This window comes from Malania oleifera, chromosome 6, assembly GCF_029873635.1.
Source record: "Malania oleifera isolate guangnan ecotype guangnan chromosome 6, ASM2987363v1, whole genome shotgun sequence".
Taxonomy (NCBI): Eukaryota; Viridiplantae; Streptophyta; class Magnoliopsida; order Santalales; family Ximeniaceae; genus Malania; species Malania oleifera.
In genome coordinates, this window is record NC_080422.1 from 112,508,709 (window position 1) to 112,533,816 (window position 25,108).

The 25,108-nt window shown below is 36.1% G+C and overlaps 1 protein-coding gene across 3 annotated transcripts in view; it reads right to left on the bottom strand.

The window, feature by feature from the left end:
• The window catches only part of LOC131157283 (alpha-aminoadipic semialdehyde synthase), a 125,890-nt gene that overhangs the window by 37,670 nt on the left and 63,112 nt on the right, over positions 1–25,108 (bottom strand). For all 3 annotated transcript variants that reach the window (XM_058111306.1, XM_058111307.1, XM_058111308.1), the window contains exons 9-16: positions 22,464–22,635; positions 21,310–21,406; positions 21,056–21,222; positions 13,212–13,269; positions 12,822–12,962; positions 5,593–5,940; positions 5,015–5,095; positions 4,609–4,674 (exon numbers count right to left, since the gene is read on the bottom strand). In XM_058111306.1, coding sequence (XP_057967289.1) covers positions 4,609–4,674; positions 5,015–5,095; positions 5,593–5,940; positions 12,822–12,962; positions 13,212–13,269; positions 21,056–21,222; positions 21,310–21,406; positions 22,464–22,635 — 1,130 coding nt within the window. The remainder of the gene's footprint in view (positions 1–4,608; positions 4,675–5,014; positions 5,096–5,592; positions 5,941–12,821; positions 12,963–13,211; positions 13,270–21,055; positions 21,223–21,309; positions 21,407–22,463; positions 22,636–25,108) is intronic.

The window sequence follows — 25,108 nt, forward strand, 5'->3', positions numbered from 1 at the left end:
GAGTGTGAGGATCATAACATTTATAACCTTTCTGAGTTCTCGAGCACTTGACAAAGACACATTTAGCAGCACAGTGAGGGAACTTATCCTATCCAATATGTGGAATACGAACAAAAACATGTGCGACCAAAGACATGAGGGATGACAAAGAACATGGATGTTTCTGGATACAAGATAGAGAAGGGATTTGTACCCCTAAAACATTGGAGGGCATCTTATTGAGTAGAAAACATGTTATTAGAAGAGCATCAGTCGAAAAGGTTTTCAGAACATGCACATAGAGGAGAGACCATGTTATGTCAAGTAAATGTCAATTTTCCTTTCAACTACTCCATTCTACTAAGGGGTATGTATACATGATGTTTGATGTATAATCCACTTCGCCATGCAAAAAAAATGAAGCTTTTTTTATACAATTTCAAGTGCACTACCAGATCAAAAATGTCAATACCAATGCTAAATTGAGTTTTTGTAAAATTAAGTAAATGCGTTCAAAAATCCAAACCTACTTTTAACAACAAAATCCAGGTCATATGTGAAAAATAATCCACAAAGGAACTAATGACAGGTCAAACTATTAACTCTACATGGACCCCAAATATCTAAATCAATAAGAGACAACAATGATTTATTACGTGACTTTATTCTAGGCAGAAAAGATGTCCTAACATGCTTTTCCAACTAACACACAATACATTGGGATTGTTCTAGTTTTTGAAGAGATGGATGAACCAAACAAGCGTGCCATTGATAAAGAGAACACCATGAGTGGAACGATTTCAATGTTTGATTTAAATATTATTATTGGAAGTGTAAAAGTTAGTAGTAGAAGTGAAAAAGACTTGGGAGTTGAAACATAGCTTTAAATATAAGTGTAGTTAGTAATGTAAAAATATTAGCTCGGGGGAAATCGAACAAGGGTGGTTGGGGGAAAATGATGATTTTTACTATGAAACCACAACCTAATAAATTAAATGAAAGGCATAAGCAATACATATAGATAATATACAGTCATTGTATTTAAGCATTGAATATTAAACCGGACCAATTAGACCGATTGGACTGCATATATTCAAAACTCAATAGCCATCCACTGCACCTTCCGAACTAGTCTTAAAACATTGATTCAAATACTTTTGTAGTGACAATGCTAAGGAGTAGTTCAGTACCAAATTCACTATGTACATGACTACATCTGGCATCATCCGCCAAGCATCTTGTGCCTGCACTACACAACAAAATGAAGTTGCATAGAGGGAAAATAGGCTTATCAATATAACGCCATACCCTACTTTACCATATGAATGTTCCTTAGTTTTTTGGAGTGATGCTACACTTACAACCTGCTCTCTTATCAATAGAATGCCATCCTCTGTTCTTGGTGGGAAAATTCCCTACTCTATTCGCCTTCCAAATCCTCCACTATTCTCTTTACCTCCTCGTGTATACGGGCGTGTCTCATTTGTTTATCAGTTAACCCCTTAGGTCGATAAATTGGATCCTCGTGCTGTAAAATGTGTCTGCTTGAGCTACTCACATACATATTGATGTTATAGTCCTACCTTGCTTTGTTTCTTTGTTATTTTTTGAGTCTACACCATACGATTTTGAGTCCTTAATCACTTCTGACCTCGATGTGCCTTTTACCTACCTAACTTTGTAATCACTACCTATTCATCCACCTGCATCTTCTTATAAAGTCCTCCTCGCCTCCATCATCCTAATTTACAGGTGTATACACGAAAATAACTCAAGGGAGGAGAGCTTTCTCTAGCTTTCACTACTACACATTTGGTTTGCTCATTTCATGATCCTATTCCCTAAACATGTTGACCTTTATATTGCTATCAACAAAGGCAAACACACCTTTACACAACGTCCTATCTCTAATTTCATTTTCTATGATTTTTTACCACCCTCATATTATTTTTTTATTAGAATTATTTCTTATGTTGCTCTCCTTAAGTCTGTTTTTAAAGCCTTTACCCATTAGAGGATGATAGTGATTGAATAATGAATACATTACAAGCTAATGGTACTTGTGAATTGGTATCCTCTTCCTAGTAAATTTGTGGTTGATTGTCTATGAATGTAAAAAATGAAAGTGAATCCTAATGATTCAGTGGCTTGTTTGAAGACCTGCCCTATTTCCAATGGATATACTTAGGTGTATGGTTTGGATTGTTTAGACATCATTGGCATATGCATCAATTCGAAGTGAAAAATGTGCTCCTACATCATGATCTTCAACAAGAGGTTTATATGTAACAAATACTCAAGTTTATTGCTCAAGAGGAATCAAGCTTAGTGTATCAACACAAGAAATCATTGTAAAGTGTAAAGCAATAGCATAGAGCATGGTTTGTATAATTCAGTACTATAGTACTTGAATTTGGCCAACAGTGTGCAGTAGATCATTTTGTATTTTATCGTCATACCACATCTGGTAGGATTCTTTTTGTGTATATGGATGATATTGTGATTACCAGTGATAATGATCAAGGTATCCAGTGCCTAAATGTAGAAATCTACAGACAAAAATTCAAACCAAGGAATTTGGACTATTGAATTGCTTGTTGGGTATAGAAGCATCCAGGTCTTGCGCAAAACCATTTTGTCATAAAAGAAGTATGTCCTTGACCTCATGAATGAGACTAAACTATTGGGATCCAAGCTAGTTGACACACCCATGGATCCTAATAGTTAGTGAGTGCTAGATATGCAAGATTTGTTGTCCAACCCTAGATAGTATCGAACACCTTTTCGAAAGTTGAACTATTTCACAATAACTCAATCAGGATATATCATTAGCAACAAGTGTTGTGAGCCAGTTTCTTTATTCTCCAAGAGCAAATCACTAGAATTCTATAATTCGCATTTTGAGATACCTCTGCTCTCATATCAAGATTAGGGTCACATTTATATTCAAGAATATACAAATTTAGATTGGGCTGCATCACCTTCTGAAAGACGATCCACAACTGAATATTATATTTTTGTTGGTGGGATCTTGGTATTCTGAAAGAGTATGAAAAAGACTATGGTGGCTAGGGCAAGTGTTAAGCCAGAGTATTGTGTTATGGCTCATACTATGAACTTGTTTGGTTAAAGCACATAAAGAAAGAAATAAGTGTTCCACATTCTCGATCTATGGAGTTATTGTGCGATAATCATGCTACAATTTTAAGTCTGAATTGCAACTTATAAATTTACTCACAAAAGCTATGGGCGTTTCTCATGTTAAATTCTATGCTCCATCTTGAGGGGGAGTGTTGATGGTTATTTTATTTATTTAGCATGTGGTATTGCTATGTCATAGGCATGAATAAGTGAGGGTATTGTGATCATTGTTATGTACTTGATATATATTATAAATAGAGGGTGAGACCTATGATTGTGATTAGGTCTTCTAATTCACCAAATATTTGAACAAGTCCAATACCCTTTAACGGCTATATCTAACATTAGATCCATATCTCACTCATTCTTCCTCCAAATTGGAAAAATCCACATCCATTTAATCAAATGTAATCGCATCCCTAAACCACAAGCATGGAGAAAACAACATGATAGATCTAAAAGGAGCAGTTCAAGTCTTTGATATTTGAAACTTTAATCAGATCCAAAAAATTATTTTTACCAACTGCTGCAAAATGATATTGTTTTATTTTAACACACCCCATCCCATCAAGGGAAAAAATAATTTGAAAGAATAATCTAAGTTCTCACTAAAAGATCCATTTTCAGCAGACTTCTTGTTCACGTCATACAACAAAATCCAAAGGGGCAGGGTTAGAGGTGTAGGAGAAAGAGAGAGGAGGAAGGATGAGGCGGGGCTGCAAAGGAAGGAGAACACGGCCAGGAATATTTGTTGGAACCAAGATCAACTTCAAGGTCCATGAGTGATTATACTCTCTTTGTCATTTGGAGAAAGCTCGGATTGTCTTCCACTAGCTCTGACATTTTCCTATAGATTCAAGGGGAGCAGAGAGGTGGTTCTTCGACGACATTAAGAAGGCAGGTCGAGGTGGTGGGGGAGGCATCCTCATCCATTTCTTGGCTAGCTAGGGCTGGATGATTGGGGAAGACCAGCTAACTGAATCCCACTTAAAAGGGCCAAGTCCCACCTTATTGGCTAGTCCTATTCTACTAATGTGTTGCGCCAAACATGGGCTAAAGGTTCTTAACCTAGTGTAGCCGCCAAACCAAACAAACCCCTAAGGCTAAATAAATGCTGGCTAAGTGTGGGACTTAACTGACATAGTAGTGTTAATATGATGGCAACAGATGCAATGGTGCTCATAGCAGCCGAAACAAAAATGCTACGCTACCAAATTGATGCAAGCATACAACCAAGCAAAATAATTTACTTTTTCAACTAGCCCAAGCAAAAAATTGAGGAAACACTAGTTGAACTAAAACATCACCTCCACAAAATAAAAAATAATCAAATAATAAAATATAATGAAAATTCAGAAAATTAAGACAAAAATAAAAAATAATTAAAATGCTAAGAGTGATTTGGAACCAAGTTACCCATGGGGTTGATGTGACATTTCAACTAAAGTAGATTGGTTATATTGAACAGCATTGCAAAGTGTACAGTACCTCAATACATGCATTTGCAACAATTGTGTGACAACTAGCTGGCAGTAAACTTATTACAACATTAACCTGCAGACAGCCAAGAAAACACACTGGTACAATCAGACCATGACCAAAGCCCTCTTTATCACAAATATCACCCATCAAAAGAGAAGCAAAGAATTTCAGTGAACTAAGGTTTATATGTAACAACTGCAGTACTGTTTATAACTCCGTGTTAAGTATAAAGATCATTATCAGTCAAGTATGTGTTTTTTACATGCATTGAGCTATTGGCACACTTAGGTGCATAACCATGTAAGCAGGCCTATTGGCACGTGTCAAGAATGATTGTGAAAATTTTTTCTCCAAAAGCATATGCAAATAACTGCCAATTCCTACTTAATATACAATACTGAAAGGACTCTACCTGCGAAACATATTTGCAAAGGCATTCATGATCTGTCACATCAAGCTGAATTGCCATTGCATTAGGAATTCCTTCAATTACCTGCATCCAATCTTCTATTATCGTATTGAAACTCTCAAATACAGCTGAATGAACAGCTGTCGAGTTCATACACATGCATATAAAAGTATTCCATATGCAGACAACATGCACATACATATTATTATTACTACATTATAATATATATATAAATATATATGTATATATATATATTAAGAGAGAGAAAAAAGAAATTATATTGTTGATAAGTACTAATCTCTAACAATTTATTTACGTTATACTAACCCAAATAGCAATTCCTAAAAGAACATATGATCCTTTAATCTTTATTGTTACTTTAATCTGACAGATTGCCTGCTTGAGTGAAATTTTATACATGAATGTATACTAAAGTGACAAATTTCCATTGCCAAACAAATAAATGAGACATCATTATAATATTTATCAGAACTAGAGAAGAGAATAGTTTTATACAAAGTAAAAGGATTCATTTCAATTAGCCTGAAAAGTATTTGAGGATAATCAATTTCTAAGAGTACCTCTTCTGCATCTTTTAGGTAGAGAGACGCAACAACAACTTGAACATCATTTTTCTCATCAAAATCATTTTCTAAGAATCTTTCAAACCACTGGCGAGACGAAACTCTTCCAAACGATGCTAACAGTTCTGCAGCTGGTCGACAGACCCGGCCAGCACCAATAATTAAAACCTTAGTCTTCATTTCTGTGCCATGTCCCTTATCAGTGCTACTCTCCTTGACATTACAGAAGTTCAGTGAAATCCTAGTGATTTCCGTATTCCGAAATCTATGATTTTCACTTGTATTAGCAATACATGATAGTGAATCGATAATTTGGTCTAGGACTGCACCATCATATGCACTAACCTGTCAAGAAAAAGTAACAGCTTACGTGTCCAAGACTCAAATAAGATCTTACTATGTAAAACTACAACGTATTTTAGACAGTAATGCAAAAGAGAACGAATAAAATAATTTTAATACTTCAGTCAAATTAACACCAAAGCTGGAATTGAGATATGGTTAGGGAATGAAAGCAAGCATACCAAAAAAATTGGTATTTGAATTTGGAGATAGTGAGAAATATAAAGTTTTATTCTCACATTTAAAACAAAATTTTGGTGCAGGATGCATAGCATAGAACAATTGAACTATGATGACAAGATAGCCAGTGATAAACAAGAATTGCTTTTTAATTCCTAATCACCATCTCTAGATAAAGTCATCAGAAAATATTCATGCATTTGGATATTAGGGGTGAAGTCTAAGCTACTTAAGCAACTATATTTTAAGTATACCTTTGTTGGCAATGACTGCATTGCACTCTCAAATTTTAGAAACAAGTTTAATTGACCAGACACAAATTTCGACCTTTATTTTCCCTTTTTCATCTTGTTATTCTTATTTTTTTCGTGCCACATTTTAGAATGGTGGTGGTTCCTGAATCGGTAACAGTTGCAACCATCAAAAGATGTAACATAGTCATGTTTATTTTTTGTGATCATGGCCATCATAGAAGTTGCGGATATGGTCATCAACATAGCATCTATTAATTCATTTTGTCAATGACACAAATATTCACATGCTTTGTTCCAATGATCCTAAGGAAATACAGTTATGCATCTGTGTAAGGGAGATGAGCAACAAGAATAGAATTGATGCACAAAAGTAGTTGGCTAGAAATTATTTTAAAAAATAATATATAAATAAATAAACAATTTATGTTAAATAAAATTATTTCAAAGTAGTGATTCATATAGCCAACCCCACATGGTGGGATTTAAGGCTGGCCATTGTTGTTGTTGTTTGTACCCTGTTTTAAAGAAGAAGAAAACCATTCATATCTAATAATTAGTCAAGTAAAATGTCCCCATTTATTATATTATTTATTCATATTTTGATTTAGTAAGATTATTCTTCAAAAAAAAACACATATTTATTATATATTGTAGGATAAAGGAAACATATTATGATAAATTATTCACTAGGTAATTCACTAGGTAAGATGTTTCGCATATTTTTGAATTCAAAAATTCAAAAATCTTGAAAAACTAGGACTATTATTTTGGAGCACTCTCAAACCTCCTTAACCGAAATTATTTTTTTGGTAGCACGTGTTTGCACGTGCATCTATATATGTGCATATATAAATGCCCATTTGAAACAACATAGATAATAAAATTCCCCAAAGATTTGGGCAAAAATATAAACCATTGATACAATCCAACACTTTCTAATTGCACTAGTCAATTTCACAACCAGAATTCTTGATGATGAGGATAATTTTTCCTCAATCATATCGAATATTTTTCCCCTCTCCTTCATTTGTTTTTGTTAAAAGAGAATATGTTATTTTAGTAAATATACGGTATGGGTGGGGCTTTTTTGTCTTGCATGCCTCTTTATGATTAATATATAAGAGGCCAAACCAGTAGCTATACATAATGCTGTAAAAAATTCCTAATGTGATAATTTCTTAGCAATGTGATGCTCTCTCCTCGATATTGCCCTCCTTTGCAACAACGAGCATAGCGAGCTTCTCCAAGCTTCTTCTTTCCAATCTTCAAGACTAAAAGCAAAATACACTAATGCCCTAGGCCGCAAACCGGATCGAAGCCCCAACATATCCACTGTATCGAACCCTATATCTATTGGATAGGCCTATAACATCCTTAGAATCATACGGAACTTCATGTCGCCTATGAAACAAATGAAAAAAGGAAAATTGTCAAATTTAATGCTAGAGGACTAGGAGATCTTAGAAAGAGGAGCTTAATTAAAGAGGTCCTACTTAGATATTCTCATGATATTGTTTTGATTTAGGATACTAGACTTGAGAATATCGATGGGGATTGTTAAAGGGATTTGGGAAGGACGTAATAAGGATCTGGCCTTTGTACCTGCTTGAGGGTCAACGACAATATTTTGGTGTTGTGGGAATCTCGTTCTATTGTTTAAGTGGATAGTCTAGTAGGTTTTTTTCTCTCTTTCCATTTTTAGTAAAAGTAAAAGGCTAGGGCCAATAGTTGGTATTTTAGGTGTATGGTCCTCTTAAACCAACCCTTAGGAGTTCTTTTTGGGTTGAGCTTTGTTACGTATTTGGCTTTTTTCCTCCTAATTGGATTATGGGAGGTGATTTTAATGTCGAGGTTTCCCCGAGAGAAGAGAGGGAGTGAAATAGTTACTGGCTTAATGCTACCATGTTGAGTTTTGACTTCTTTATTAGGGAGTGTGGTTTGAGAAATCTTCCCATTGATAATGCTAATTTTACATGGTCGGTGTGAGGTGCTAAAGCAATGGCAAGTAGACTTGACAGATTCCTTTTCAACACAGAGTGGGAGGATGAGTTCCCCAATCTTTCTCAAACAATGTAACATAGGCCCACTACTGACTGCTTTCCAATCATGTTAGAATCGAGGAAGGTTGCTTGGGCTCCTACTCCTTTCAATTTTGAAAACATGTTGGACCATGATTCCTTTCAACCCTTAGTTAGGAACTCTTGGAATAAGGATGTGGGGAGGGAGTGGAAAAGTTTCAGATTCATAAAAAAACTAAAGAGGTTAAAAGAGAAGTTCAGAGAAAGGAATAGGGGGGTGTTCGAAGAAGTAAGGTTTATAAAGGCGAGTATTATAAAAGAGTTGGCTTAGTTAGATAGGAAGGAAGAAGATAGTATTCTCAATTCTCATGTGAGGGAGATGAGAAAATTATTTTTGAAGAATGAACTAGAGGAGGTGCTTTTCAAGGAAATTAGAAGTTTGAGTAAAACGACAAAGTTTAAATGGATTAAAGATAGTGATTGTAATTCTAGATTTTTTTCATAGGATAACTAATGGTAAAAAGAGGAAGAATTTGATTAGGGAGTTAGAAGTGGATAACCCACGCCGGGGGGGGCATTATCTCTTATCAGAGTCAAATTGCTTCTAAAATCTTTGGGTTTTATTCTAATTTGTAGACCAATGGTTGAAGGATTAGATTGGGGCCCTTTGTCTAAAGAGGAGGTGGTTTAGTTCAGACCTTTCAAGGAAGAGGAAGTGAAGGCCACGGTTTTTGGGATGGAGAAGGATAAAGTTCCAGGACATGACAGTTTTATTATGGCCTTCTTCCAAGATTGTTGGGAAGTGGTAAAGGCCGATTTGGTTAAGGTTTTTAATGAATTTTATGGGAATGGGATTTTACGCAAATGTATCAATTTCACTTTCATAACTCTAGTGCCAAAGAATAAATCCATCAAGATATTGGATTATAGACATATTATCTTTGTTCCTAGTGTTTATGAGATCATCACTAAAGTTTGGCTAATAGGTAGAATGCGGTGCTTGAGACGACTATCTTTAAGGCTCAAAGTGTGTTCATGGGGGTAGGTAAATTATGGATTCCATTTTGGTTGCCAACGAGGTTGTTGAGTATATTAGGAGAAGGAAGAAGAAAGGAATCAACTTTAAGTTGGACTTTGAGAAAGCTTATGATAGAGTGATTTGGAAGTTCCTAGATAAGATTTTTGTAAGGAAAAGGTTTGCTGAGAGATGGCAGCATTGGATTAGAGGTTGTTTGCATAATTTGAGCTACTCGGTTTTAGTGAATGGAAATTCTAAACCTTGGTTCAAGGCTACAAGAAGGATTAGGCAAGGTGACCCTCTTTCCCTGGTTTTTTTTTTTTCCCGTTCTAGTGGCTGATATTTTGAGTACAGAGGTGGATAGGGCAGTACTGTTTTAGTCAAAAGTTTGGTGGTGGCAGTTTGCCGCTAATACTATCTTCTTTTTAGAGGATCATAGGCCCTCCTTTATGAATATTTTGGGTCACCTTCACATTTTTGAGAAGGTTTCTACATTTAAGATTAATATAAGGAAGAGTGGTATTGCGGCTATCAATATGCTTGTCGAGAGTGTTAGGGAATTATCTAGGGAGGTAGGCTGTAGTTGTTTTGGATTGATTATGTCCAATATTGAGGTTCCTTTGAGGAGGAACCCTAGATCCATTAGATTTTGGGATCATGTTGAAGAAAGGGTTTCTAAGGGATTGGATGGGTGGTAAGGTGCTCTTTCTGGTAGAATAACGCTTATCCAGAATTTTCTTTCTAGCATCCCTTTATATTTTCATTCAATTTTCAGGATTCCAGTGGGGGTTGCTAGTAAGATTAAGAAGATAATGAGGGACTTCTTGTGGTCGTGGTAGGGGGTTTAGGGGATCATTTGGTAAGTTGGGGAGAGGTGGATAGGTCTAAACAGGAGGGTGGTTTGGATATTGGAATTTGGTGTCTAAAAACACAACTCTTTTGGCTAAATGGCTTTGGCTGTTTCCACTAGAGAATTCTTCCTTGTGCCATTCAATTGTTAAAAATAAGTATGGATTAAACAAGAATGGATGGGATACTAATTTGAGACTTAGATATTCTTCAAAAAATCTATGCAAAGCTATCTCTCAAGAGTTATCCCCTCTTCATTCCTCATATTAAAATCCTGGTGGAAAGAAGTAATAATATCCGTTTTTGGAAAGACCCTTGGTTGGGGAATGTAGTTTTTGAAAAGTTATATTATTTGGCTTCTCTTAGCGTATGGGGCAGGGGAATTCTAAGGGGGTGAGCTTTTCTGATATTCTGCGTGACTGGCGTTATGTGTTGGAGTGTTAGCTCATATTAGTTTTTTCTTCTTATTAAAACATAAGGGGCTGCATGTTATTCTAGTTATTAGGTTGTGTGGTTGGAGGTATTTTTGTCCTTCAATCTTTTTTCTTATAAAAAGGGCAAACCTGGGGATGCATGTAAGGCTCCATGAGAATCGCCAACGGATTTTTTCTTCTTCTCTTCTAACTCTAAGTGCTGTATTTTATTCTTTGAATCTTCAATTTATTTCAGATTTACAACACATTAAAATGGAAATTGAGAAGAGGTTTCAAATGAGCATAATGAAGTGGCAACACTAAAGAGGCAAAAGACTATTATTTTTATTTTTAAACTGTTTGATTGTACTTCTTTATTAACATTACAAATTACTAGCATGCTTTGTTATTGTCATACCTAATGTGTGTTTTAAAAGTTATGCTTTTTTATTGTTATACATAATGAGTTTTTTCAAAGATATCAGATCAGTAAGCTAATGATTGGCCAGAAAGTGAAAATTTGAGACAAAGATTGGGAGTGATTCACTGACCAACTTGTTCTAGAGAATTAGAGCGATCTTTAGTTTTAATCAATTTTATTTTCTGCACTCAGTCTTTGCATGTGTAGTTTCCTTTTAAAAATTTTAGTAATAATAATGGATGCTTTTTAGTATATATGTTTTAATAGATATGATACAAATTGATCTCTTCCATAAAATACTGAAGCTTCAGTATGTTATATTGAACAATTTTCTGAACATCATGCCTAAAATAAATTTTAAAAAATTTCTAGTGATCCGAAGTTCAACATGGCTTAAATGAGGTAGTTAATCGCCACTTACCAATTGCTAAAAATATTTGAGGACAGAAAAGAGAGAAAGTTCTTGAAATTAAATCCATCAGCAGCTGTGAAAAGATTCTGGCAAGCAGTTGCCCATGGGGTTTTGAGTGTTCTATTATATATGAAGTTCATGATATCAATTTTACTTCGGTAAAATCAGGTTTTCGCTTCTACTAATTCTAATTGGGCTGTGTAATGCCTTTGGCAGTGTGCAGAAACATAAGACTCAAACTCAGGCAACAAGAAAATGTGTCAAAAGGATGACAAATGAAATAGTGCATTTAGAAGCCACAATGAACTTGTGAGTTAGTTTGGGTCAGTCTTTTCACTAGGTTGGGCTTTGTTGGTCCATATTCACCAGTATCACAAATTTTTACTTGAATCACAAGTATACTTCTTCACGAATTTTTAGTAGTGTATAAGTTATGGCCTGCCATGGTAATAAACAAACAGAAGAAGAAATTCTTGAAGCCAGTAGTAACTACATAGTGATTCGTGACTGCATACTCTCAGTCTTGACAGTATAAAAAGTCCAAATTTCAATTTCTATATGTCTTAAATGAAGACCATTTCAAGTTCAAAATGTAATACTTAGTCTAAGTTCTAAAGCCTCAATGTAAGATGTTACACCAGAACCTAGATTCAAGCCACGGAAATAGCATCTCCAAATATGAAGATAAGGCTGATCTCCACCATGTCCTCCCAAGACCTGCTATGAAGCACAAGCGACATGTTGCGCTTCTAAATTTTGAAGCCTTTTCAAGCTACTTTGGGCCCGTTTCCCAGATCTTTAAGTCAAAATTTACCAGTTATGCATATTTTTTGCTCACTTAGAAAATATCATGCAAAACTGTACAACAGAGATGAGCAATCATCATAAATTATAAATTGCTAAAAACATGCATATTTACCACTTTACCTAAAAGCTTAAGTTGTTAGGTTGTGGGTCAACAATGTATATCAAGCTTTAACACCCACACACATGCAGCCCAACAGCACATGGAGAAATAAACACATGGTAGATAACACCTATAACAGGGAATATAACAAATATTTAAACATCACACAATATATGCGGCAACAAGACTAGAACCCAAGACCTCCTGCTAACTAGCTCTGATACCATGTTAGATTACCACTTTATCTAAAAGCTGAAGCTGTTAGGTTGTGAACCAACATTGTATATCAAGCTTTAACAATATGAAATCCAATATAATTTATAGATCAAAATAACAGGAAAATTGAAAAATGAATAGTACAACATTCCCTTAAGCTTTCCTATATTCAAATAAATTTGGGTTAGAAGTTTACTTCAAGTTCTGAATATGACACAGAGCTTGCACTTTGACCCAGTTGGCACTTAACCAAGTGAAAAGAACCGCCTGCTGCTTCAATAATATCCAAAGCCTCATTTATTAGAAATTGGTCAAATAAATGACCACTCAAAGAAACCTGCCATTTTAAAATAAGATCAATAGTGTGGAATGAAAAACACTGCAATAATTACAAGTATTAGAATGAAAAGATCATAGGAGCATCATGAATAGGAATTAATAACAGAATTACTTAGCGCATAATCAATTTAGCATAGACAGGGTCACAGAAGTCACAGGACCACAACTTGTGTGATTTACATAGAACTAACTTGGCTTGAAAAAGCAAATTGAAATTATATGCCGTGTTTGAAATTAAGAAACCTACCAGTACACTGTATTTCTTTGTACTGGAGTGAAAATGGGCACAGCTATCTGACAATTCTCTGCAAATCAACAAATATATGTTTAAAAATATAACGTGAGAAAGAACATAATATATGTGCTATTAAATTCTTGTACACTGTTATTAGTTACTGTAGTTATTTAGTGTCCTTGCTATGAGTTATTGCTGTGTTAGTAAGTGAGAGTGTGACATAGTAGCATGGTCTTAGGTTTCCATGAAATTGTCGAAATTCCAGTCAAAATTTCCAGTTTCTGTAACCCTCAAAATCGAAATGGCAATCAATTTCCATCTTGCATAATTTTCATTGAAATCTCAACGAATCATCCAAAATTTATTGACATCTCGAAATTTTAGCGAAACTTGTTGAAAATTTAACTACGCAATGAAATTCCTCGAAATTCAAGTGAGATTTAGGAGCGAAGTGAAATTTCTCTCTTAATTTAATTTATTTATTTTTATTGAAACAAAAGATTATTACAAGTGATTTTGAAATTATATGAAAAATTAAACTTACAGCAACATTTTATTTAACCATTCATGTCTAAATTATCATTATTTGTATAATAAATAATATTTAAATTATTTATGAATTTCATTTGTATTAACTAAATATGTTTAATGCAATAATGCACACTATCTTACAAATATATTTGATACACATACTTTATTAAAAATTTTCCACCTCATACACAAAATAAATGTATATAACTTGTAATATACTAGTCCTAAAATTTACATTATTATGTCTATTAACCATTTCTAAAGTTTCACAAAGAATTCCATGCTTTACTATTGAGTTCCGTTATTTTTTCAAATCAAAATTGAAATTGACATCGAAACTGGAATTTCCGTCAAAATTTTTGTACTTTTGAAGCTTCAAAATTTGAGTCAAAATTGAAATTTAAGACCTTGTTTAATAGTAAGGTAATACGGTCATTGTCAAGTAAATGGCATTTGTTGTAAATTGAGGGAGAGACCTACCATCGCGATTAGGTCTTTCAATTTACCCAATACTTCCACATAGTACCAGAGCAAGATCTGCCTAAACCCTGCATAGCTGCTGCCAAACAAAGCCCTGAACCTCATAATTCTATGCAAACCTGTATCATCCGCAAAACCAAAGAACAGAAACAAGTCCAGGAGTCACCAGAAAACACAGTTCTCACCAGAAAAATTCCTGCACTTCACTGCCCTTCCATCAGATTTTGCAAAATTAACCCCATATATATAGACAAAGAACCTGCCAATATAAGGCTCTGATGTTTCAATGCTGGAGGAGACCCTAAACACCCCCACGCTGGCCGACACAGCAACTGCAACCTCACGTGGCTGCACGTGAAAGCTTGTTGTGCCCTGTTTTGCTGTGATTTCTTTCCATATGCCTCGAATGCTTCCACCCTTCATAAAATCAAGTTGTTGGTCATTACTTTTGTTCAAATATCCAACTTTTTTTTGTCATTCATTCAGGGTACTTTGTTAATGGTTGTTCAGTACCATTAGGATTGTGTGTGCTAGTTTCTTGGGCTGTGGCAGTGTCATGCTGGTTTGTCTATGACTCTTTCATGGTTATTTCAGTGGTTCACCTTGTTCGTAGTAGTTCCATCCATTAACCTTGTTTATTGTTGGTCTCATTTATCTCAAAGGCGAAGTATTCAAGGTTCTTCCATATCAGGCATCCCAACAAGCATCTCATCACATTGCATCTTGTGCTCAAAAAGGTAATCCTACATTTTTTCTCATCACGTCATCTGGTATCTCTTCCACTAGTCCTTGGGTTATCGATTATGCTGTCATTGACCACATAAGAGGTGTAACCATCTTCTTTTCTTGCCCTCCAATATTCTAAAAATATACCACAAGTTACCCTCCCACAAATGGTGCACTGCAGGAAGTTGCAACCCATCTTCATTCCACAAATCACTGAAGAGATCCCCCAGTCTGTTTGCAGTCAGCAACCCATTGCAGTTTGAGTAGACCTCAATGGGAAATTGCCCTGCCGCTGGTGCTAGACGGAAAATTTCTGGTTCTTGTTTCACATTACAAATGGATGGCATGGAACCACTGCTACAATTAAGGGGGTAGAAACAGTTAACCCTACTCCCTCAAATTTTCTTCTATTTTGTACATTCTTAAATCCCCATTGAATCTCATATTTGTTACTAAGCTTACGAAGTTGCTAAATTGTTCTATAAACTTCCTCGTGATTTCATTGTTATTTGGGATCTAAAGACGAGGAAGACATTTAGCACAACTTTGAATAACTCCCTAGTATCTACTCTAGTCGCGTGCAATAATGCTACTACAACACTTCAAACATACTACTGCCATTGTGAACAAGTTAATACATCTAGTTCTTCCAACTTTGAGTTTTGTGTCTAATCTTGAGTATGTCTTATTAATTATGAAACCACCATCATATTCCCTATTTTCCTTTTCTTCTAGAATCAGCAAACGAGTGGTTAGACCTTTATGTTAGTCCATTCCAATGTTTGGATTCCTAGTTGTGTCACGTCAAAGTTGGGGTTCCAATACTTTCTTACATTTGTCGATGACTACTTTAGGATGACTTGGTTGTGTTTCATCAAAGATCTGAGCCTTTTCTTCTCAAATCAAGACTCATTTTGACATAGAACTTCATAGTGATAAAGCTAAGGAGTACTTCAATACCCAATTCACTACTTATATGACTAACTCTAATATGATCCATCAATCATAATGTGCCCACATTCCACAACAAAATAAAGTTGTAGAGAAAAAAAATAGACATTCTTGAAGTCACTTGTACCCTATTATATCAAATGAATGCCCTCAAATATTTTGGGCTGATGTCCTACTCACTACTTGCTCTCTTCCCCTGCATAAGAAAAGAGAGCATTCCAAAGTTGAGTTGCCACCTTGCAGTCCACGAAGAGATAAGTGTTCTTTCGTAGCACTCATTTCCAAAGCCCCTGTAGCATTTATAAGATTTTGATCAAGGTGTTTCCTAAGATTCCTTTCGATATTGCATTTCCTCGTTTTTTGAATACCCCTATATTTGCTTTTCTACTTTTGCATGAGGATGGGCATTCATGGAATTTCTATTATTGGAGATCTTCTAATGAGAGAAAGATTATTAAAAACACTTGGAACTTAGATACGTCTAGGCTATTCTCCTGTAAATCACTTCTTTCCTTTTCATCTCATGACCCTATTGTGGTCCTTTTACATTGTATTCTTTGATTTGGAAAGCTAAAGCTCCTAAAAAATAAAATATTTTATTTGAACTACAATACTTCAAAAAAAAAAAGATAATGAAAGAATATATATTAATTGAGAAAGAAAGTACAAGCAGTATAGGATATGGAATCTTCAAAGAAAATAAAAACAAAAACTAACACCACCCAAAACCAAAACTACCCACAATCCAAACTCAAATTACCCTCCAACCAAGACCCAACCTAAGCTTTAAAAAAACATTACTTAAGAAAACCTAGTTTTAGACCTTTCCCATCATAATTGATGGAACATCACAAATTAGCCAATTCCCGTCGCCCCTTTGTAGCCGTGATTACGCCTTCATCAAAGCGAACTTCCCTTCCTTCTAAGTTCCTACCCATACCTTTCTTATCTAGCATATGTTGAATATGAGAAACAAAATCAGAATATGTCTCATTCTTCTCAATCTTATCCTCTACCTTTTCTAATTCATTATTCCTTGATCCAAGAACTCCCTCTAGACCATCGACTAGAGATTAAGAATGAGCCCTCGTAAAATTAGAATCATCTGAACCATAGCCAAGTTGTTCATGAACCCTATCTAAGAAAAGCCCTTCATCACAATCAAAAATCACTATCCATATCACCCTCCTCATTTGATACGTCTCCCCAATTCTTCCTCTTAAACGAAGCTGCCCGCTAACTTCAATTTTTGTAAGACTACTTTCATTCCATTCGAGTCTTCACTGTAAAAATTACCATTATTGTTTTTTTAGGAGCTTAATTGGCCTCCCATTTGCCCCAAAATTATTCCTAATTGAGTCATCCCTTATATGCCTACTCTTCTGCCTCCCACAACTATAAATGTTTAATGTTGCTTCCTTATCAACGACCCAAGCCTCCTTTACCCCACCCATCCTTGGCTTCTTGTTACTAAAGCTTGCATCATCCTGATTTTTGTTTCAAACAATCAAACCGTAATCCTCCATAAAAGCCTCCTTACACCCATCCTCCATAGCCACACCACTAGAAATCTCATCTATTTTAACAAATCCTTTCCCCCATTTATCTAACCACCACTTAACTTCTTGTATTGCTAATCCGAACAGTCTCCCTCCATCCTAGAATAAGTAACCCGATAATGTTTCTCCTCCGTTTTCTCGCATTGCTCGAAACCAATTATGCGGGACCCATCTGTGTCATTAGCGGCAGCCACCCCTTCCAAACCTTGGGCCTAGTTATAAAGTTATTTACTTCAGACCAACTACTCAATGGATATCTCCAATGGAATTTGGGCCTAATATCTACTAGAAGGACTTTGCAAAAGCCAGAGATTTTTCTTGAGCTTGCTTTGGAGAAAACTAGTTAGTTGCCCTTGTGAAGCCAAAAATTTTTCATAAGCCCACTCCTTTATTCTCGGGCTCTCGACCCTTAGCCTTCTCTTCAACACAAACACAGTTGTACCAATGTCCACTGGACCGTCTAAAGCCACCATGCTCATCAAAGATCACACTATACCTCAACATTTGCTGCAATGCCACTCACCCTACTGGACCTCTGGAAATGATTCTCCAACCAAAGCATCCTTCCAACTCTGATAGTTGTTTGGTTGTGCAAGAACCTTCCCTACTCTCCCTGGGGATTAGGGATCTTCTGCTTACATCCCACTGACTCCAAGGTTTCAATGAAGTGGCGCCAACTTCCCATTTCAACCCCATTAGAATAAATATAGAGTTTCCCTTGTTGATCAACCGCACTCCCACTTCCAAGAATTTCCCCTTGTGATTCAACTTGCTCACCACTCAAAAAAACAATCCACCAAATGTTTCGTCACGAGAGAAATGCTCCAAGCTATAAATTAAGGAGATAAATCACACACCCACCTAGCAACTAAAACAGTGATTCTGACCCACCAATTTCGAACTCTAGTCACTCTCCCAAATGAACAAAACCCCTTCCCTAATCTTTTCCGAACACCAATCAAAAGTACATTCAATCTGCACCAACTTGAGGAGATTTTCCTTCATACCTTCTTTCAAACTAATTCAATGACGAAGGAATACTTCCACAAGAGAGAGCTAGAACTTGAGCAAGAGACCACTGCTAAAAAAAAAAAAAAGGATTCTAGGAGACCTATCGGAACAAGAATATGTGATTCTCAAAGACCAATCAGACCAAAGAGAAAAAGAGACCATGAAGGAGCACTCCCTAGCGTATTTCCAGAGAAGATGGACACCTAGTCAATGAGAAACTGCTCTCAAACAGTTGTCAGTTGTTCGATTAGGATTATAATTTTGACACCGTGCAACGTGGGCAATTTTCTTAAGAACAGGCTGTTTTTAATAAATCTGAAGTAGAGCACCATTCCTAAAAAAAATTCAACACTTTTTTTATGCTACACACGTGATGATGCCACATGCGATACTTAAAGGAATCAATACCAAGATTTGCTTTAGAAGAGAAGGCCTAATAACACCTTGTCATGCGAAGTTTGTGTCCTTTATTTGAGTTAAGAGACTTGCTCAAGTCGTTTCTTCACTGCCCTTTCACTTTGGTCGTTCGAAATACATTATTTGGTATATTTGGTGAAAGTTGGGTTTGCCCCTTCACATCAAAGGTCTTTTGTGCTATTATGTTTCAAGGTTTTGTCTCTCTCACTAATATAATTTTTTGTTTTATGAAGCCTCTTCTCTACCGAAAGGTCGAAGCCTCAAAGCCTCTTCTCTCTCAAAGGCTTGAACGTTCTTCTTTCCTCAACGTAGGGCAATTCTCTAAGCGTACGGTGATTCTCTCTCCCACTAAAGAGCATAGAAATATGAAAGCTAGAGTTTTGCGAAAAGTTTCGCTCTTCTGACGTAACGATTCTTTCTCCCTCGTGAGTGTACGGAAATATGAAGTCTTATGCAATAGGTGAAGTTGAATCAGTCGACTCAGATTAAAGAAAAATCCTTTGATTTGTGCTTGGATAAGGTCGGGGAGTTCTCTTCTCTGCTTGTGGTTGAGAACAATGTGGTGTGCAACAGATAGGTTAGGGTTTCTAAAGATGAAGTTTCTTGATTTGCTGATGGGTTGTCAGTGTTTAACTGAACGGAAAGGGGGTTTCAGAGTTTTCGTAAGGACATCATGCAGTATTGGATGTTGATTAGGTGGACAAAGGTGGAAAGGTTTATGGAGTTAGGATTGGAATTGAAAGGAAGAAAATTTTCAATGTTCATTCCTAGCTTTTGGAATTCTTCATCAGCTTGCCCAAGCTTCTTGGACCCTATCTGTTGAAGCCATTGTAGGCACAAAGGGCGAGGGTTGATAAAACTTTGTAAACAATTTTTACGAGATTGTGAAAGAATTTTGGGAGGAATCTAAAGTTGTAGCGGCAGATGACCCTTCACAACCTGGATCCTAGAGTCTAGAGGTGCTAGAAGGTAAAAAGGGCTAAGGAATGGATCATGATAGTCAATCTTGCTCTAGAAATCAGGGTATGTGGGTGGGAGATAATATCGGTGTTGTAGATGTAGAGGTGTGATGCAGTTGAAGGAACCTTGATATTTGAAGTCAAGACCCATCGTAGAACGATTGGAATTGTTTGACCAGAATGGCAAGGAAGCTAGGGTTTCAACAGGAGTAGTGATTTTCTCTGACGCAGTTAGGGCTCCGTTTCGAGAGGAGATGGCAAAAAGGAATGGTTTGACCAGCATTTTTTTTATTTTGAACCTGGCCCAAACAATAGAAAAAAGAAGGTATATATTTTTTTAATAAATTGGGGCAATTATTTGATTAGGCTCAATTTTTCAAAAAGTCTAAAGTGGGCTCAAAGGGAGGATTTGATTCTTTGGACTACATTGAGATGGACCAAGGTGGTAGTCGAGCTTATGGTTTGAATAATAGTGATCCAGGTACTCCTTTGCTGGAAACCAAACATGGGCAGGTCCAAAATTTTGTTCTTAGATACCAAAAATTTGAGAATTAGGAAGAAGGGCATTGTACCTTTTGATAGTAATTTACATTCCCAATCTTCAGATTCCTAAGATATGAGTTGAGTTCATCAAGTTTCAGAACAAACTCAGATTAGCAGCAAAGAATATTTGAAACAAGATTGCATCGACAAAATGCAACAAGTTTAGAAGAGGGATTAAAAACTTACATGGAAAAGAGTAAAAAATTTGAAGTTGCTTTAGGGGGAGGAAGTCTTATGCCTTTTGTCTTAGTTATACCAAATTTGAGAGAGAAAGGTTTATGCTCATTTTAGCACGACTTGTATGGGTGCTGAAATGAGGAAGATGTTTGAAGATAAGAGAGAAAAATCTGGTGAGTCAATCAAATGTTATTAAAGAGAGATACTAAAGGAAAGCTTAGTATAGTGGAAGATTTGCATGCTAAGGAGAAGGTTCGGTGTAGTTATGGTGTAAATAAAGAAAATGGGGGAAAGAAATGGGGGGACTTCTCAAATTCAGACCATGATGATATTGCAACTACTTTCTATTGATGTAGAGGGAAAAGTGCTTGTTTCTCCTTGTTTTTTCCTTTCATCTCCTCTTCTTTTCTATTGTACATTCTTCACTTTTCTAATAGAATTCTTTGCTCATAAAAAAAAATTATATAAAAGAAAATAAAGATACATAATGTCAGAAACTTACTCAGACTTAGAGTTTCTCATACGAGGAATATATTCATACAAGGAAGTAAGTGCTCCTCTATGTGCTATACAAGCTCTCCTTAAGTATTCTGGTAATTCGATAATATCTTTCACAGAAGCCAAACTGACAATAAATTGAGCTAGAATGTCTCCAAAATGCCGTGAAGCCTTTCCATAGTTGATCAACATGTCAGATGAAACAGAAAAACCAAGGTTATGATATAAAAACAGTGCATGGATGAAAGTACTACACACCTCTTTCGCAAACTCTGTTGGAAGAATGTCCACAGCTGAACATATAACACCATTTCCCTCCATATCATGATGGCAGGAATCAGAAAAAGGATCATATCTACAGACCACGATCAAGCAAATTAAAACAGATAAAAAATTATGAGAATGAGAATTATATTGTTGAAATGCTTGGGAAGACACAAAAGTTATAGGTCAAAATGAAGAAGAATCCATTCAGAAACACTATAAAAGCATGCAAGAAATTATAATGCATAGAGAAATCAAAAATCAATCATAAACATGACACGGCATTGATGTAATAGAAAATCATCCTCTAAAATAAAGGAGCTCATTGAAGGAATGCCGAAATCGTCCATAAGTTTCAAATGTGTGTTAAGTGAGTAATGCATTCCCTGTATATTTTTCAAACATCTAAAATCTAAAAGAGAAAATCCCAAAATTTTGAAGATGACTAGAAATCGTTAACTGACAAGTAGCTCTTGTGGGAATCCAACCTTTTTGTCAGTGATGATGGAGGAGTTTTGGAGCCTCAGACGGCCCTTGAAACAGTAAGGCTAAGGGGAGTGTTTCAAAGAAAGGAAATTAGATTGCACAAAGAAAAAGGGTTAAAGAGGGTAAGGAATAAGGATTATATAATATAAAAGATGATGACGAAGAAGAAGAAGATCAATGTGAAGGACCTAGAAGCTCAACAATTGATGGGTAAGATGGGCCTTGATCATGGAGGTAAGAAGTTTCCCTCCATAGGGGTTAGAGAAAGATGAAGGGTCTGTGGGAATTAGTGAATCTGCAGTGTTCAGTGTATTGTGATGGCAAGGGTTTAAGGAGGGGATTTCTATGTATTTTTTTCTCACTAGATTTTTTGTTGGGAATTTCTCATGTATTCTTTTTTAATTATATTTTTTGTTTTTCTTTCATTTTTTTCTTTTCTCTTTCTTTTCCCGAGCATTTCTTATCCTCTTCTAGGTTGTAATCTCTTTTCCTGCTTAATGCATCCATCTTTTAGCATAAAAAAGAAGAAGAAAGTGCACCACCGCAAAACCCTAAGATTTCAAAGAATGAAAAATGAAACAAATGGTAATTAATATTAGGAAACCAAAAAAAAAAAAAAAAACGTACAAAAGATGACTCCAATGGAAACACCACTATGTTACCTGAAAAATGGTGAATCAAGTGATGTGGTTTGATTAACAAACTCTATTGAACCTCCCACATCACAAGTTATATCAGAGATTCCTACAAGTCGGCATCCATTTGTCATAAGATCCTGAAGCTGCTTGGTGGTCAGCAACTGGGGGAATCGTCTCTCCCAATACATGCAATTGACTGGCAGAGACAAAAACAAAAACCTTAACATAACAATAAAGGTATAGAAAAATGCGTTCAGAAATAAAAATATTTGGCAGCTTTAGACATGCTAGTTAAGAAGTAGCCATGGTACCTTCATGAAGGTGTATTACATGACAGAGCATAAGGTGTATTAAATGACATAAAATACCCAAAAAAAAAAAAAAAAACCTGCATTTCCCTCTTCCTAAATGTGCAAGTGAAAAAAAGTAGAAAAATGCATGGTCAAAATATCATATGGCTTACTGGTTTGGTAAACAAACCAAACTCTAAACTATATATATGCACATTTTTAAATAGCAAAGGCAGCTAAGTTCCAACTTAATTAACTAGCATGCTTGGTAAACAAACAAGATTTACAACGTTAAACTAAGCATGGATAATTACGTCCTTAGGGGCTCATGGGAAAGTAAAAATGCTTTTCAACACTTACATTTTCGACATCAGATAACTTTCATTATTACTAACTTCTTTCAGAACTTGTATTTGGAGGACGACCATTGTAGACCAATGCTAGAGGTGCTAGAGGGGCTAGATTGGAATCCTGTAACTGTTGATGAGAAAAGTTGGTTAGAGAGACCATTTGATGACGAGGAAGTGAGGGGGATGGTTTCGAGTCAAAAGGGAAGGCCCCGGGCCCAAATGGTTTCAACATTGCTTTTTTCCAACATTGTTGAGAGGTTGTTAAGGGTGATTTATTGAAAGTTTGCATTAAATTTTTTGTGCATGGGACTTTGACCAAAAGCATCAACTCCTCTTTTATAGCCTTGGTGCCTAAAAAATCTTGATCTATTCTAGTGGCCAAAGAGATGGTAGAGGATAGTTGTAGGAATTGTTTTTTTTTTTATAAAGCCTACGATAAAGTAAGTTGGAGCAATCTTAATAAATTCTTTGCAAGAAAGGGTTTTGGTTAGTGACGGCATGGTTGGATGAGGGGTTGTTTATCTAATATGTGGTTCTCAGTGATCGTCAATGATAAACTTAAAATCCTGTTTAGTAGTTCGAGGGGCACTGGACAAGGAAACCCTTTATCCCCCCTTTCTTTCGCCCTTGTAGCTCATGTGATGAGTAGGATCATGGTTAGGGTTGTTAGGGAGGGGAGGGGAGGGGAGCTGGCTAGAGGCTCAAGTAGGGGAGAAGGAGTGGCGGTATCCCACCCCTAGTTTTGCAGACGACACCATTTTCATTGTTGATGGTGATAGACATTCTTTCAAGAGTACTTTCAGCATTCTCCAAATCTCATAGACAGTGTCTGACCTTCAAAATTATATGGAGACGAGCAGTTTAGTAGCTTTGAATGTGCCCGAGGAGCATGTCAGAGAGAGGCCCACTGAAGTGTGCAACATTCTAGATTGACCTTTGACTTACTCAGGGGTTCCTTTGGGGGTTAACCTCAAAGCTGCAAAGTTTTGGAATTCAGTTGTAAGTGATTAGATAGGCGGAAGGGGGTGTTTTTCTCTTGTGGGGGAAGAATTACCGACATCTAGGCTTTCTCTTTCCAGCATTCCACTTTATTTTTTGGCTGTGTTCAAGATCCCATGGGAAGTGCCAATAAACTTGAGAGAATTAAGACTTTTTGTGGTCTAGTGTGGGGGCTCACAGGGACAACTTAATTAGATGGGAAGAGGCCAGTACGTCTAAAAAGGGAAGGGTTGGTTCTTGGTAAGTTGGTGTCTAAAAACACCACTCTTTTAGCTAAATAGTTTTTTTGATAATACAAGAAGGTATATTAGTTAGAGAGAGAAATTACAATGAAAGAAGACAAGAAGTCCACCCCCGAAATAAAATAAAATAAATGGAAATGAAAAATAAAAATAAAAAGAAAAAAGAAAAATTAACAATAAAACAAGGAACCCCCTCTTCAATCTTTTTCCTACATAGTTCATTGAGCCCTTCAAGTAAGCTAACTCCCTTTGACCCATTTTAGCTCTATCTTTACACCCATCAAGACGCACTTCATTTCCCCAAGGATCACAAAACTTTAAATCCAATTTATCCATAAAATTATGAACTTAAAAATCCTTCCTCAAAATCTCCTCCATTGGTCTTGGTAAAATACATTCCTTGGGCTACAGCTCATTAATCAAATCGTCATTTTCAACTAAAGAGACACCCACCAATCCTTCTAAAAGGGATGGATGTACTTATAAGTCTTCTAAACTGTCACTGGAGTCAGAAACATATCCATATTGTTCCCTAAATTCATCCAACAACAACGCCCCACCAAAATCTAACTCACTAACACCATCGCTTTCATTATCTAATAAATTCCCCCCTTATTTCATTACTTCCTTTCCTTTGCTAACCCCATCACGATAGTAATCCATCTTTTTCGTAGCATTTATGTCTTCCACAATAACTAACCCTCCCTCTAAATTCCTCTCTAAAATCTTTGGCACTACCCCACTAAAGTGCCCTCTATTTTCTTCAAACAATTTTTGTCACCCATCTG